Source organism: Gymnoscopelus microlampas (assembly GCF_963454915.1).
Source record: "Gymnoscopelus microlampas genome assembly, chromosome: 14".
Taxonomy (NCBI): domain Eukaryota; kingdom Metazoa; phylum Chordata; class Actinopteri; order Myctophiformes; family Myctophidae; genus Gymnoscopelus; species Gymnoscopelus microlampas.
Window position 1 is genome coordinate 29,876,297 of NC_139951.1, and position 17,375 is coordinate 29,893,671.

At 41.9% G+C, this 17,375-nt stretch overlaps 1 protein-coding gene across 1 annotated transcript; it reads left to right on the forward strand.

Moving 5' to 3' along the window:
* Positions 1-10,862: 10,862 nt before the first annotated feature.
* sost (sclerostin) lies at positions 10,863-16,927 on the forward strand. The gene is made up of 2 exons (XM_084079027.1): positions 10,863-11,257; positions 14,764-16,927. The coding sequence occupies exons 1-2, from the start codon at positions 10,984-10,986 to the stop codon at positions 15,168-15,170; spliced, it is 681 nt and encodes a 226-aa protein (XP_083935153.1). The 5' UTR covers positions 10,863-10,983; the 3' UTR covers positions 15,171-16,927.
* The last annotated feature ends 448 nt before the right edge of the window (positions 16,928-17,375 follow it).

A 17,375-nucleotide genomic window follows, 5' to 3' on the forward strand; every position in this document is an offset into this window, starting at 1 on the left:
TCCTTCCAAAGAAAACATTTACTTTTTAGCTAGTGTTAGTAATTTGTAGCTAATGACAGTAGATTTGAGAGGAACTGAAAGGTCTCCCTGCTCATGGTAAATCACATAGGCTTCTAAAACAACACCCATTCCTCATTTACATAACAATGGCAATACACTTGCAGTGAATGTATCCTTACGTCACATTCAGTATTAACACATGGTGACAGGGCTCTCGTGCAAGGAAAAGGGTCCGCCCTGTTTTTGTAGGACCCATTCCCATTCTAATAGTATAGTCAAGCATGACCAATGAAAGGTTTGTTGTAATAGTCATGTTCTACTGTACCATGACTGACCATATCTACCACACATCATCAATGCCTGCTGTCACAAGCTTAACCTATATGAGACCACATTTCACAAAGGCACATTAAAATGAAAACACAAAAACTCTGTAGAAAAACACAATGTTATACCACCCCCCAACTTCTGCTTAAACCCTTCATAACCACAGAGGATTCGTTTTCAGACTACTGTGTATATCGGTTAAGAAAAATGTGCCCTTTTTCAGGAAGCCGCACAGTGGGTGGGCTCCGAATGCAGTGCAGCACCTTGACGTGACAAGCTGAAGCATGACCCCTTTTAATCCCCCTGTATATAATTAGCCTTTATTGGATTAGATACCAGAGTTGCAGATTATTTTCACATGCTTGTTGTCTCGTTTTATTAATCTCATAAAAAAGGAAGTTGCGAGGCATTCTCGGAACCCCCAAAAATAACCATCCCATACGCTCGGGAGCAGGGATGAATTCTTGCCGGCACAGCAGCTGAAGCTGCTTGTACTTTCATGCTTAATTAGCACACCTTGCAAGATATTCTGGGATGTTATGACATTCACAAAGAATGTGCTTCTCTTGCACTGGAACAGCAAAGGATTTCTCATTCATCATCTAGACACCATTATATAACGGGCCCATGCTTCATATTTAAATCCAAGAGCTTTGGTTAGGAGTTTCGTTTTATCCTTGCAAAACACTTATCAAGTAATGTTTGCTACGTGATACCACACTATGGAAAGCTTGTGTGTTGACTGGCCTTGTTTACTATTTCTTTAGTAACTTTATTCATATTTTTTACCAGATTTCTTTTTGCAAACCCTTAACATGAAACCATGTAGGCTATACATGTTGGGTTGCTGATGTGAGGGCCCCTGCTGAAATATACAGTACACTAAGCACAAAAGATCTCACACCCACAGTCAAAAAACCCTTGCAGATCTGACTTTATTGTTGACCTTTACAGATACATTTTTACACTCTCAGAGTTGAATTAACAACTCAATTACTGTAACCACTTAACCACAACATTTCCTCTATAATGAAATGCCAAAATTTGGACTCCAGGGTTAAAGAGGTTGACTAAACGTTCATTAGTAGAGCGCAAATCTCTGCTGGGAGACATGGCCTAATAATAATAGGAATGTATGCAGTTAAATTTCTACCTACAGCCTTGGAAGAGTAGCTTGGCACGTGATTGTTGTAAATAGTCTCTACTGTCTTCCTTCCGCTCTCTAAAACACATTCATTGTCAACCTCTCTCCATCATTCTCTCAGAGTTAAGATAGCTCGAACTGAGTTGAATGTGCACTGCATGGACAGTTTTCAAAATGTTAGAGAATTGATGATTGCTGATCATTGTAGTAGTGTGTGAGATTAGCTGCAGACAGATACACCCCCACAGAAACACAGGCGAACGCTGGTATAATTATACCAGGAAGGTGTGTCTACTGTACATGTGTGCCGTATGCTGAGTTTATGAACGCTTTGTTATATTAAGCCTTTAAAGTCCTTGTAAAACGGACCAGAGACAGGAGACCTCCTCCCTCTCTAGTATTAATGACCTTCTCCCCAAGTTGCCTCTGTGTCTGCCACACAGCCCCTGTTCAGAAATGACTTTCTAGTCCACTTTTTGCTTTATTGGATAGTAGCTTACAGCCAGAATAGCTTGTGCTATGACTATGTAAACACATACTGTATCTCAAAAGAAAGAAGAGTCTCTACTTCATCAGGAAAACAAAGTGAGTTTCTAGCATGTTCCGTTCTTTAGTTATTGACAGTTGAATATAGTTTGTTTTCACCAAATACACCTTTCTGGGAACAGAAAGTAGAGAAAAGTGTTTTTTTTGGTGAAAGAGACTCTTTCAAAGGGAAAAGGTGTATTCTTGACACAATTTTCACTTATTTTCATCCATCCACACATACACATAATGTACATACATACAATCAATAAAATTACTCAGCATAATTCAACTTTGAGTGGTACAATGTGTAACATTCCCCAAAATGTAAGAGGACACTACAGCCTTTACAGTAGTACTTAGTCTCCATCAAATACAACAAAATCTGTACTTTTCAGTGAGTACAATATATGTATGACAATGTATAATTCGGGCTTCAGCCCTATGAACAAACAGAACAGCCCAGCCCCCGCTCATCGACTTACGCTGAGAATCTCGTCCACCCACAACAATACAATCCAGCTAATACATTAATAAAACCATATGGCTGCAATCCCACTGTGCAACATACCCCCGCTTTGGCTTCAGAAGAGGCCTAGGCGGCCTACACATGCAGCAACTGATGGAGATTCGGTCTCTTCCTGCATTGGGGCTAAATAAACAGAGCGGTCCCTCTCCATAATTTACAACTGACATATAATCCAGTCTTGTAAAACTAATGTTTTCCATCTAATGAGGAACATCAACAGTGAACATCAAATGGCCAATGGGGGTCATGAGGAGACTAACAAAGCCAAACTAATTAAGGCAGTGAATTTCAAGGCTTGGGAAAAGTCGCATGGTGCTGCTCTGTTGAATATCAGTTGCCAGTCCTGGCCCTTACTTTGATAAGAAAAAACTAAAAAAAACATACCAATTTGGACTGCAACAAAAGCCAAGCAGTGAGCAAAGACAATGAGCAGAAACATATTGTAAAGACCATGGAAAAAAAGAGAGGATACCGATGTTATTTTTTTGGACAAGGAGTCAAAGTTTGCTTTTCATAACCTCACTTACAGTATGTTCCATGTGCACAAAATTGTCAACAGCTTGCTTCCCAAATTAAGGTTTTCCACTCGTTGCCCTTGTACGGGTCCCATGGTGACAGGTCATTTTAAAGTCACTTTTCATTCCCTTGTTGTGACCCTCCACCACATGACAGAGTGGGACATATCCAAAAATTGTTTGTATGAGAGAGTGAGCGAAAAAGACAGAGAGAGAGAGAGAGAGAGAGAGAGAGAGAGAGAGAGAGAGAGAGAGCAACGAGGGCGTTAGGGAGCTCGGGAGCTCCACTTTATGCAGTGGATAATTTGTTGTGTAATTACTTACAGCTCAGAATAGCACCTGCGGCAGGCTTGAAGGCTGGCAGGCTGTGTGATGCTGGTGGTGGCGAGCAGCGTGCTGCAAGGCCCAGAGTGGTTAGCACATGGCCTGGTGTGGTCTGTGAGGTCCAGCCAGCCTCTCCAAGGCGGCCACAGATCCAGTTCCCACAGTTGACTACTTGGCTGGCCGCGAGTCCGTGGCTCAGCAACATCAGTGGGCATACTTCCTATTTCCCTGATTGCACTCTGAACGGCTCATGAGAAAACACTGAAAATGGCCATGGCCTCATTCGTAACAGCTATGGATTAATCCCACGGCCTCCCGTGTGGAAAGCACATGAAAAGGCGAGGTCAAAGAAGAAAAAAGCCAAGTTCACAAAGAGTTGTGATCAGCTTGTAGATCAGCTTTTTTCTTTTAAAAATTTACATTTTCTTTCTTTTTTTATTTTAGAAAAAAATTGCCTATAATGACATGCCCGAAATACTGAAGCCAGATGGAAAGTGGTTAACACGGCTCAACCAGACGCTGTTCTGGAGCGTTCACCTCCCATGACCTCATGCACCACTGAGAAACACACTCGCTGTCAAGAGACAAAAGCTGAGTACACCGATGGATGTCCTGGTAGCCCAGAAAGCAAGCATAATGCACTGCACAGTAAAACTTGAGTGTTGAATCAAATTGAAGTTAAATTAGCACTTGTGATTTTCCTTTGCATGTATTTCCAACATCATCAGAAATGTCATCAAAACTTAAGTCAAAAAGGGATGCATGGATTAATCAATTGAATTCTGTACTATTGCTGTGTAAGCTCCATAACCATAAGTCCCATCATGGATGTACAACATCGAGAAGCAATGGAGCTGGGCAGGCATTACTGATGATAAATCTGAGTATAATTTTGGCATTATGCATTTCTTACTAATAGACTACTGTGTTCAAATTAGCAAACCTTCTACCCACATAGCAACATCGGTCTGGCCCCATGACGGGCCACACAACCCACTTAAAATCAGCCAAAATACAGCAATAAATTATGGTCCACGGGTGGTCCAGATCTGGTAGTCAGAACATGGGCCACATATGGCTCATGACATAGCCATATCTCAGCCAACTGTATGACCATAGCTGGCTCTATTCACACATTTCAGAACTGGTTCCAGATATCAGCCCCAACTAGACCATAGCTGGCCCTGTTGTGGACCAGACAAGTTCAGCACTGGTTCCAGATGTCAGCCTAAACTAAACCTTAGCAAATCCACTTTAATACACTCACTTGTCATACACTTACAGTGTTGCTCATATTCATTGACTCATCTGCCTATGTGATAATATTCATGAGTCATAAAGAAGGGTGCACACGGTTTACTGGAGTACTTCCATTTTCTATATTGCAATTCGTAGTAGGTACATTTAGCATGGGGAGTCTAACCTAAAACCACAGAGGTTTCAGTCCATACTGGCTGAAAACTTGGCTTCATTGCCCAGCTCGTTTACAACTCAATGGGTTGTCCAATGGGGTGTAAGCCAGTCCACTAAAAGTCTTTTCCTGGACTGGAAATACCTTGTTCAAGGCAGGGTGTCACTTTATGTAATGCTATACAAGTGTATGACGATAAATCATTTTCATTGTGTGACAATGTACAGATACGCCTGAGAACAAACGGTGTGTACTGTACATGAAAGGCTGATAAATCAATTGTCTGGGGCGGTGGAAAGTAAAGGGAAAAGTAGTCCTGGAACTCTCTGTGTGCTGTGAGATACATACGGTGATGCAGAGCAGAGCCACTGTCAATAATGGAATACTTTCAAATATGTCCACGGTCTATGTGCAGCAATTGATCAATGTTAGGGCTTCCTTTGTAGCCAACGCCGATTTTTGTATTCTTTACACATGTGCAAGTCATGATTGCGCTCATACGCAAGAACGCATTTAATTTTGAGAAATTCAAGACCCCTTGCAGCACAATCTTAGTAGGCCTATCTGGCAACTACAACTGTGGTTAAATTAGGGCTAGGATTAGGGTAAGGATTACATTACTTTAAGTTTTGGGAAGACTTTAGAAGAGTAACACAACTTCTGTTTAAGGTAAAAACTTGGGCTGCTATGACACAACGCAGTTCACAATTAGATCTTTGGAAGAAGGAAATCAACTCCTTCAGCGTGGGGCTTGAATCTGTGACCTCTTGAGCGAGAAGCAATGCTTTATGCAGCTCTGTACCTCAAGCTACCTCCACTGTGCAGGCAGAACACTACATTTACATTTTGCTGGCAAAGCGTACGCCAGGTGCTTTTGTTTTTCATATGGATTTATGTATTTCACTGGTGAATCCATGAATTCAAGTGGGTAAGACAACACAGCCGCAGCGAGTCAAGCACTGTGTTGTACTTCCAGCAACATCTTTTCTCTATTTCGTGAACATCCCAGGAAGCCATTAATGACTTTGTAATGATGACTTGGACAGCTCTGGTACCTTTCCGCCCTTCCCGCACACCAGCTGCGTTTGACCCGATCCTGACAATATTAACAACATATTGTGCTAACACAGTGTTGCTTCATGAAAGGCATATTTCTTAAACAATGAAACATATAAACCATAATGGTTTCTGTCAGCCCATGGTCCTTAGAACAGTACACAGTAAAATCCTGAGTGTCAATTTAACTCTGAGATTTGTACACTCTCTGAGTTACAAATGTAACTCTGAGTATCTTATTGTGTAAGTGTAATCCAGACTTTATGGGCAAAATGAAGAACAGGAAGGGTACTGAAGAACACTTTATGAGATTTATGACAAATAACACCATAAGTGTCTTATATGAATATAGTGTGCCTTACAATGCACACTATAATTCACTGTGGTGTTTCTTTCTGTCTTAATTATAATGTGAGAATAATTGATTTATTCTTAGACAACATTACTATTTAGTTAAAATTCATAGTTCACTTCCAGTTAAGCGTAACTCCTGTTCATGGAAAATTGACAGCGCTACACTTTGTATTTCTCTCTAGAGGCGCATGCATTTTATGACTCAATACAAGTTAGATTCATGAGTTTCTGTCAGCAATGACCTTCCAGGGATGGATTCGTGGAGGCCAGAAGTCTGCAACTTGATGCTACTTTGCATAATTGCTTTGGACATATTTCTGAATAATTTACCCCTTCCTACACAGGAGTTAAACAATGCAGAATTTTGGGCACACAACACTGCAACAATATCTCCTTATTTACCTTAACGGCCCTGTGATTACGTTACAAAAGGAAACGGCCATCTATTTCAAACCTGTGTGGTCAAGCAGTTAGCAACCTTGTCCGATGAATCACTCACTTTCCTAACACCAGTCATGAGGAGTTGAGTGCTTTGTTTATGCACATCAGACACAGTGTTTTGCTCCAATGCCATAAAAAAGAAAAGAAAAAAACAACTACCTCCGCCCCCCTTCTCTCTCTCTATCCTCTGTGCCTTTCTCTCTCGGCACAGGAGGCCCTTGTGCAATCTGGTGAGCATCTGATTGTTATTTAGGCCTTTCTCTCTCTACTGTTATCATGATAAAAAACACTGAGCTGGGGCCCAAGGGCTCTGTAAAGAAACCCAAAGAGGTCTAAATCGAGACTGTGACTGACATGCGTCGCAGCATCGGATGGAAGGCTGTAATCAGAGCTGACTCTGTGGCGGACAGCGGGATCATCCATCCCCAGCTAAAATAAAAAATAAAAATAAAACTTTTTCTTTTTAAATGCCGACATGAGCCTTAGAGTTGAAGCCTTAAGCGGCCTACACACCAAACTTTGCTTTACACACACACACACACACACACACACACACACACACACACACACACACACACACACACACACACACACACACACACACACACACACACACACACACACACACACACACACGAGAAGAACACAGCTGTCTGCTCGGCTTGCTCCGTTCTTAAAGGAGAACAAAACTCATTTTAGGAATCCAGACATGTTGTCCCCATAGTACAGGATAAAGACCAAAAGTTGAACAGCTCTGTCCCTAAAGCCATATAAAGGAGAAGTGTCAGTTGAAGATGTCTTCGTGATGTGAAATCTAGAGCTGTCCAAACCAAGCTTAAATTTTATTAAGTTACGAGTTTTATTCTATTCCATCGATGTCAGTCGTGGATCAGAACATGTCCTTATCGCCAGTACAATCCCATGAGTGTTCTCCCAGTCAACTTTCCTGTTTCACGTAACGAGGTGGAAACCTCCTCATACCTTAACATTTCGCCAATGGGCTCTAACATTTTTTGATATAGTATAGTATATCTGGAACTGTCAACGGCAAGATTACATGGAGCAAGCGAGAGAAACGTTAACGTATGGTCTAACATTGCTGATAAGCTTATGGGTTTGATTTAGGCTGTCCTCAGTGGTGTAACTTTGCACAGGTGTGCATGCTGTTTGGCCCTTGCTTTTCGTGACTTCGTTGGTCCTGGGAGGGGTGGGTGGGTTTGCTTATTCTTTTCTTTTCTTGAACGTTTGTGTTGTTTTTAAGTTGTGTGTGTATTTGTATTTGTATCTTGTTTTTGTTTCGTTTTATTCATGATGCATATGTGTACTGGCATAATTGTATTGCTGATATATTGCTGATATGATAAATAAAAACAATTGATAACAAAAGAAAAACGTTCCTGTTTCATGAATGGGGGGGCTTGCATTATAATATCGGAACTGGCCCCTGTAATGGCCCCCTGTAATAAGTCCAAGCAAGCCTATCCTAATACCTAATGACAATACAAGTTTGTCAATAAGTGTGCTCTGTTTATAGTACTGTATGGGGAACCCAAAATTGGCCACATGTGTACATACCGGTACACCAATACACAAATACAGTATTACAAATAATCAGGATATATTTTAGTATTGGATTTATAAAAGATATAGACAAACACCCTTCACCCAGTGAGACCTTTATTGTGATGCAGATGTCATGGTAGTACGTGATGAAAGACCCTGTTGTCAGTGGAGGACAAGAGACCGAAAGGATGATGTTGACTGACGGATGTTATACTTAAGACTCAACGTGCAATGTCATTATTTTAATTCGGTGCTATCCCCAATCTTGAACCAGCATTGTGACGTGTGATGGACGGCCAGATGGCCAGAGGTTCTTCCAACACTGATTTGGGGCTTGAATAAAGCTAGATGGACCGTGGGTCCTGTGTGTATCATTATGCATGCATCTAAATCCCTCAAATGAATGGGTTTGAGGCTGTGTGTCAAAACAGTGATATTGACCGCGAATACTTGTACGCAAGCTTTTCTCAAAATCTCTGCCTTTATTTTTATCGTTGGTGTTATGACTTTGCCTTGTCTGAGCATGCCTGTCCCCACGAAGGAACTTGCTTGGACTTGTAGAAGGGACCAACTGGATCACAATGAGCTCTAATCCTAATCCAATTTTTACCCCCCTTTTATTATTTTACTTGTTTAATTTCCCTCCAGGGGGCAGTGTTTGAACAAAGGAGACTCCTACGTTTCAGCATAGCACTCATCAATTCCCTCAGATTTCAGGGATGCCAAGAACTGGGAGTGCAGATCCACTCTGTCCAAATGATTTTATACAAACCAGACACAGGGATTGGAAGTCTACAATACAGTGAATAAGAAATTAAATACAGAATACCTAACTGAATAACATACTGTAAAGCCCAGAAAAGTGTGGTGATGACATACAGCTGCATTCTGTTTATTGTGGGCTTTATTAAAGCAGGAAATAGCATCATACCAAAGTCCATCAAGGTCAATAGTTTTGTGCAATAGATTTAGAAATAGAATGTAGAATGTTTAAAATTGTAAACATAATTAGCCTACTTGATGAAGGCATGTTTGCACTCAGTGTTAATTCTCAATCAGATGAGAATTATGGCATTATGGCGATAATGATTAACGTGTGTGTGTGTGTGTGTGTGTGTGTGTGTGTGTGTGTGTGTGTGTGTGTGTGTGCGCGTGCGCGTGATTGTAGCTATTGTAAACACGCAGCGGTGGAAATAGTACTGAAATGTTTTACATAAAATGTATGAAATATTTTGAAAATAGCAGATCTACAATCTCACAATGCATGCACTGTGACAGCATTGTGAGCTTGTAGATCTGCTATTTTCAAATAGCCGAAATGTATAGGGCTGAAGTGGGTAATGTTTTGTAATAATAATCAACATCTATAAAGTAACTAGCAACTAAAGTTTTCAAATAATTGTTTGCCTCTGAGATGTAGTGGAGTAGAAGTAAAGGTATTGAAAATTGGAGATACTCTAGTAAAGTAAAAGTACCTAAAAATGGACTTAAGTACAGTACTTCAGTACATTTACTTAGTTACTTTCCACCAGCTGTAAACACGTTGGTTCACTCAGTCATTCACTAATGAGGATTGTGCGGGACAACCCCACCTCTCCAACTGCGCCAGGCGACGCATTCCAAAACAAACCACTTCAAAATCACTCCAACGGCTCCATGTGAATGATGTGAGACACACTGTACGCGCTGCGTGAATCATAACGGGGCGAAAGGTTGCGGTGGTCCGTGGTAGACTTAACTTAACTCCAAAAGACAACACGCTCAAGTGACAGCCAGGCTCCTAACAGTCGCCCACTGACGCCCAGCCAACCGGTTCCAGTGTTGCCAGGTCTAGCAAGAGAAACAAGCAACCAGGTTTGATTGATTGATTTAATACTTCATGGAATAATAAGCTTTTGTACTTTTATGGGCGATCCAGTTCAGAGGAACTTGTATTGTTAACTGAACTTTTTATGTCTTTCTAAATAAAGTACTTCAATCAATCAATCAATCAATCAATCAATCAATCAATCAATCAATCACAGTTCTATTCAAAGGGATGCTAAAAGGAACACAAGAAAGCACAATGGTTTCTATTGGGGTCATTGGGGTCCTGTGTATTCAATTAATCGAAACTGTCAGTTGGGGGGGGGGTTCTGGTGATAGGCTTGGACTTATTACAGGGGCCAGTTCCAAATTGCAGCCACCTGTGTGCTCTTTTAGAGTGGTTTTGAAGGAATATATCTACAAGCAAAAAAGAAAAACAGAGGTAATTTTGGAACATTTATGAAATATTTTAACGACACAAATCTTGTATGAGGGGAGGGGGGGGGATGTCCCTGGCACAAAATATTTTCAAATATCCTATTCATTTGGGGGTCTAACATGAAAATGTTTAAGAACCACTGGTTTAAACAACAGTAGGAAACATGCCCAAATAAGCAACTACACTTTAGAAACAAGCCCCCAAAAACCGCAACCCGCAACAACTATCAATATTTACAAGCAACTTCACAGAAAAAAACAAGCCCACAGTCGCTTAATAGTAAGCGGACATGGCAACACCGTTGGGTACTTCTCTCATTACGCGCATTACGCGCTCATGCAAAACCTCTCCCTTTTCTCAATGAATCTTAGCTCGGGTTCAGCCCCTCCCATTTTGTGTAAACGCTTAATTGTCCGTCTTGACGGAACCCGCGCAGGCTTAAATACGGCGTGCGCCTCTTGCATCGGGGTGGAATTGTCTGTAGTAGTATAGCCCACTTGTCCGATCGAGCATCTCGTCCCCCGATCGTCCCCGTTCCGACCGATAAGAATGCAGGTGTCTCTCACTCTGATCTTCCTGCTACAGGGATGCTGCGCTGTCGTGAAGGGATGGAAGGTACTGAAAAATGACGCCACGGAGATCATACCAGAACACACATCAGAAGGGACCCCCAGGGCACCCCTCCAGGAGGCTATACAAGCATCTAACAGCAACCACAACAACAACAACAACAACAACAACAACAACAATAACCGCAATAACAACACTATGAATAACAGGGCGAAACACGGAGGAAGGAGGACAGCAAATACAGTCTCCTACAGTGAGTATTCCGCTCCCAAAAACTACGTAATTGATTGATTGATTGATTGAATACTTTATTAACAGTTTGCAAAAAAAAAATAGGCAATGTGGCACAGATTTATTCAAAAGAATGCTAGAAGGATAACCCAGATAAGACCTCAGGGCTTGTTTCCATTAAGGTGCTGTGTATTCAATTCATCAAGACAATAAGACAAACAATAATTTACAATAATAATGCATGTTATCAACTTCAACTTCAGTTTATTGTCACGTTATCTGTGACCCTTTATTGTTTGGGGCATGTGTGCAATGTTGGCACCATTAGGCAAATTGTGTTCATCCATCAAATAAAGTGATGAAATCGATTAAATACTAGAGCCTGATATAGCCTATAAACATGATGAATAATCAATTGATGGTGTTGAAAACAAATAGACAAAAAGTCTTTCAAAAGAATCTCAAGCAACCGAACAAATTAACATCAGTGACATGATAATGCAATGATAAAAGAGCAGTATTTATCCAATTGTTTAGAGAAAATATCTTACATGATGAATATCTATGTAGTTTTATTATTAGATAGCTATGATATAGGCTTAGAATGTCCACGCATTGACTTTTAATATGAATATGAAAAAGATATACATATCCTTTGAATACTAGACAAATTCAATGTCTGTAATTTAATCTATTAGCTTATAATGACATGTAAATATCCTATTTAAAATGTAAGTGACGTTGCATTCCCTGGATAGTTTTGGGCTTTAATGAGTGAAAGCTTTCAAGTGTAATTGAACTATTTTTCATACAATAATTTCCTCAGATTTAAGTTTTAGCCTACATAGGAATTTGTGGAATCCGCCAGAATATAATTTGATTTCAAAGCCACCCACATGTGACAAGCAGAAATGCCAAGTATTAGTTGCACTTCATCCTGTCATTGATGACAAACAGTTCTGTGTGGGAAGGGTGTAAAAAAAAAAAACCTAATTTGTTGCCAAAGCTAAAATGATAACAACCCAGAAGCATACTTGTGGTATCTATCTGAAGTGGAGCATTCAGTGAGAGCTTTTTTTCCCCCTACATTGGATTGAAGGTTATTTCCTCCTAGTTTTTAGTCAAGCTCTAGTTGTGCCATAACTATTTGATTAGCTACAGTAACAGCATGTCTCCGCAATCGATTAAAAATAAAACCTCCAAAAAAAACAACTTGTTCTCAGGGGGTTTTGTCTTTGGGCTTTGTGGGAAATTGCCTCTTAAACGCAACGCTGGCTTTGTGAATGGCTCCCACCTGTGCCTGGTAAAGGTTGAAGCATTCTGATTGGAATATTTCTTCATGAATTCAAGATGTTACCATATTCCCAGTTTGGCTCTTAATTCTGTCGTGTTCTACACACACATCAGAGTCTGAGACAAGACAAGAAAAGTGTTATCAGATTAGGATGACAACGGTTGAGTGGGATCAATTACTGTAACACGTCACTGTGAGTGAGCTCTTCCACCACATATACAGTAGATACCTCTGCAGGTGCTGGATGCCTAAAGCAATAATCTGTACATTTAATAGGGTCAGGCTTCACGTAATTTCCCACACTTGACAAACAGCACAGACTCCCTGCGGCCGGGGTTTGGAAAAACATGCTTCTCTAACCTCGCACGGTGTATATCAGAAATAATATTAGCAGAGTTTCACACAGGGAGACGGTAATCTGGTGGATTATGTTCTCTGCTACGTGTGTTGGTCCGTTGGTCGTTCTCTCTTCCTCCCACTGGGGAATTCAGGCTTCTCGTCCCTGTGGGGTTTCGGTGGAATTGTCTGGCTCCACTCCAGTGCTCTCCAGCGGGGTCATCTCTCCCAGTGAACAGAGTTAGACAGAATAGAATGAACACCTATCAGTGTTTTTCTCCCCTAGGCTGACAATAGAGGAAATGTAGGGGAGAAGAGAGAGGGTGAGACTGCATTCATGACTATGCATTTAGGTTCCCAATGGTACACCCACTGGTTGATTAAACATTAGTCACTCAACTGACCAGGTAACCAAATTGTGGGACGTCTTTGAGCTACAAAAAAAACACACCCAATAAGCACTTAAACGCTATCCTTTGTCGACCTGAGTCTATCCTAGGCCCTCTAATGTTTTCACTCTACACTAAATATGTAGACTAGCTCTGCTCTTTTTGTTGAATGTTTGCCGCTAGGTAAGGTTTATGTGGTTAAGGCTAATTTATATTTCTCTGTGCGACCGTGTTACCCATGTCCCGCTAATCAGTTGAAAATCTGTTATTTGCGTTGAGCGACATGGTCATACAACAAAGTATAAATTAGGCTGTAACACTGGTGGTAGACATTGTATACCGTGGGGCAGCCTTAATGTCATGGCCACAGAATAACACTAGATCATATTCTCTTGAAGGGGTGGACGGAAAGGAAGTCATCTCACATAAATCCTTTGTTGGGGACCTTCTCGCAAAGAAAGCCACCAAGGAAAATGGATCCCTCTCTGAGTGTATAATTTCTTAACCGACACTTCCTCTGCCCTTTTTTACACACCGCTTGTAAAAGAAAGGGAACAATAACTCATGCACATGGCTGCTAAAAAGCTGTGGCTTAAATATAGGATTACATGATGAATGAGGTCCCTTGAATCAGTTTGGCACTCGTCCGGTATAGGCTATACGTTTGAAAGCCGAACGGTTGCACTGCTGCCCTTAAAATAACCGGACGGCTATTTACTCTTCCGTCGTCATGTCCATTTCCTGAGGGCCCACTGCTCATGCCAGTTTTTGTTCCGAGTCAAATCTGTGTTAGGTTTGATTGAGCTGTCTAATGGCGCTCTGGTCTGGATTTGCCATCAGCTGATTACTGCCAGCTGGGATTCTTGTCAGGCCCCCATCGTCAGCTAATGATCAGGCCATGAATCAATCTCAGCAAATCTGCTCCAGCCACACAGGCTTAGCCCCTAAGTAAATGTACAAATATTGATATTAGGCTGTATTTATGAATCTACATTTCATGCCCGTTATGTTATTGCAGAGTGTCTGTTATCAAGATTTAGAAAACCCTGGCCCGGCTCCAGTCTTTATGTTTTGCTGAGTAGCGAAAGGCAGGCAGTTTACACACATTTGACATGAATTAAAATCTGCCTCATAGTGCATGCATTTCGCATCTGGCTAATGTTATGATTTCCGCTGATGCTGTCCATGTAGCTAATATTTAAGTTTAACTAACAGCATGCATGGAAGCAACTTGAAACCAAGTCAACACAAGCTTAGAATATGGCAAATTGGGCCGTTATGACAGAGAAGCACAGCTGTTGTGAGTGGTTACCCAGTAAAATCCTTAGTGTTAACTGTGTACAATGTACCATCCATTTGATTCTATTTGTTCACTCTCTGAGCTAAATTAACACTCAGGATTTTGCAGTTTACATTGAAGATGTACCACTCCAATATGTGGGACTTCAAAGTGTTTGTTCTGGACTGAGGCCACAGCTTGTAACTCTGATCTCCTCCTTTCCTCCCCAGGTGCCTCTGAGCTGAGCTGCAGGGAGCTGCGCTCCACTCGATACATCACCGACGGGTCCTGCCGCAGCGCGAAGCCTGTCAAGGAGTTGGTGTGCTCGGGCCAGTGCATGCCCGCCCACCTCCTTCCCAACTCCATCGTCCGCGGCAAGTGGTGGAGGAGCAGCGCCTCGGACTACCGCTGCATCCCCGCCCACTCCCGCATGCAGAGGGTGCAGCTGCAGTGTCCGAACGGCAACAGTCGGACTTACAAAATACGCGTGGTCACCTCCTGCAAGTGCAAGCGTTACAGCCGCCACCACAACCAGTCGGAGGCCAAGGAGGTGCCCAAGCAGCGGCGCAAGAAACACAGCCGTTTGTCCCAGGGCCGGAACAAGAACAACACACCGCTGTTGGGCAACTCATACTGAGGCTGCTCTGTGGTGTCCTCCGGTGCAAGGACAGAGACCAAAGCACACTTGCTCATACACACGCACACGTTATCATAACATACCAACCAACATGTCTCCTTTACTGTGAGAAGGAGAAAATGTCAAAGAAAAGGACATTCATAAGCTATTTGCTGGACTGAGTTTTAAGTTGTGTGTTTATCACCATTACAGGCACTATCCATTTTTGTTTGTTTGTTTTGTTTAGTTTTTTTGCCAGACAAAAAAACAACATATTTCTCCTGCATGACCAAATGAGTGGACAGACAATGGCTTGCCGTGACTGGTCAGGACGTGTGGCACTGCCTTCCAGAGGATGATATGAGAACATGATCACAACACAGCTCAGCATGTCCCCAGGCTTAACTCTGCCCCTCACTTTGACACAGATATTATTCAAAACAACACAGTGGAAAAGTCCCCCATGGTTTCCAATCCATCTGTACAAATATCCAACGGACACACTCCACACCACACCCCTTGTTAAAACGTGACGAGGTGTATCTTTGCTCCAAGCTCACTGCATCCAGCTCCTAATGGATGCGGTGTATAGAGGATAATGTGCCAGCTCTGGGTGGACATGGGATCCTGAGAGACTGGGGGCCTTGAAGGCAGACATCTGACAGCCCAGAAGGAGCCTCACTCATTGGGACAAGTCCCTGAGCACTACCCAAGCCGCCAGCAGCCCCAAGCAAGACTGTAAGTTACAATACAGCATTTACCCCACTGATGGATAGAGGGAGGAGAAAGTGAAAGAGAGATAAAAAAGAGACGGGGAGTTGTGTCAGCACTCCAACACCAAGGAGGCACTGGGCATTCCTGTGACTCCTCTTTAATTGCTAAATGAGCCCATTCCTGTATTTAGGATTTGAGTCATAAAAAAGCCATTTCCTCTAGACATGGTCAGTTCCTGTTTGCTGGAATCACACTAAAAGGTCCACATGTGTGGAGGAGGCTTCAGCAAATTGTCCCTGCTTGTTCTGTTACCTTGGGGGCAGAGCATTCTCCAGCACCCACCCACAGTGGAAATAATTTGGAACAAGTAAAATAGCACTGGTGATCAACTAGCCATAGCCAAAATACATCCTCTCTCAGCCCCAGTTCTCCGAATATCCCAGACAGGAAATATAGGAATAAAACTAAACACCTAATTTAAATTTCTATTGTATTGACTGCTGAATCACAGCAGGATGCAGACAGGAAGAGATAGCTGAGAAGCCCTGTCTTCCAACAGTGACAGCACAACCTCCTTTCTCAGCATTGCCACGCACCCGTCTGTATTTCATGAAGAATATTCAGAACATTTCCGCTTATTGTCAGCATTCCGTTGTTTTCGCTCATATTGCTTCCTGATTTCAGTTTTCTAAACTGTACTGACAATGTTTGCTTCTTTTTCAATTGTGTGTTTGAAATAGCAACTGGAAGGGATTTTGTCATGTAAGCAGAGGAGTTGGCCATGTATAGCCTGACTGTACATATTGTACCTGTGTGGTCTTTTGGATTGGTGCCCTCGCATGACAGGGTGCTAAAAAGGAGGCGGGCAGTTTCCCACAGACACAAAGAAGGACTGTTACAAAGAATGAACAGCATATTTATTTTTTATTTCCACATTTAAATTATTTATGCAACCTTTTTTTTGTAGTAAATGAATGCCATTATTGTCATATAGTATAACAGAGCCTTTGAGAATGAAATACTGTACAGTACATGAATAAAGTAAAGGCAGATATATTTGAAAAGACTGGATTCTTTTGTCCCGATTCTTCTCAATGTGTTGCTTTGACAAGACCTTTTCCTTCTCTCTCGTCTGTACCTGCACACAAATCTCTCAGTGTGCCTCATGAAAAAAAAAACAATGCAAGCAATTAGGAAGTGGAGGATTTGTTTTCTCTTTGGAATGTCTGGCAAAGTTCACAAAAGCAGAGGAAGAGGAATTCACACGAGGGAATCCACTCGTGAGATGTTCAGTCACAACACTAACGTTCTTTTGTTGGCGGGGAAGGATACAAGCCATGTTAGCCATCATCCTCCTCCTCCTCCTCCTACTCCTTTATCTCTCACATTTTTAAGCAGCAAACATCAAGGGCTCTTGATGGTGTAAAAACACATCTCTCCTCACTTTTTTATCTCTGAGCACTGTGGGTGCTTGTCATAACACACTTGCCTACTCCCATCATTCACTGAAAA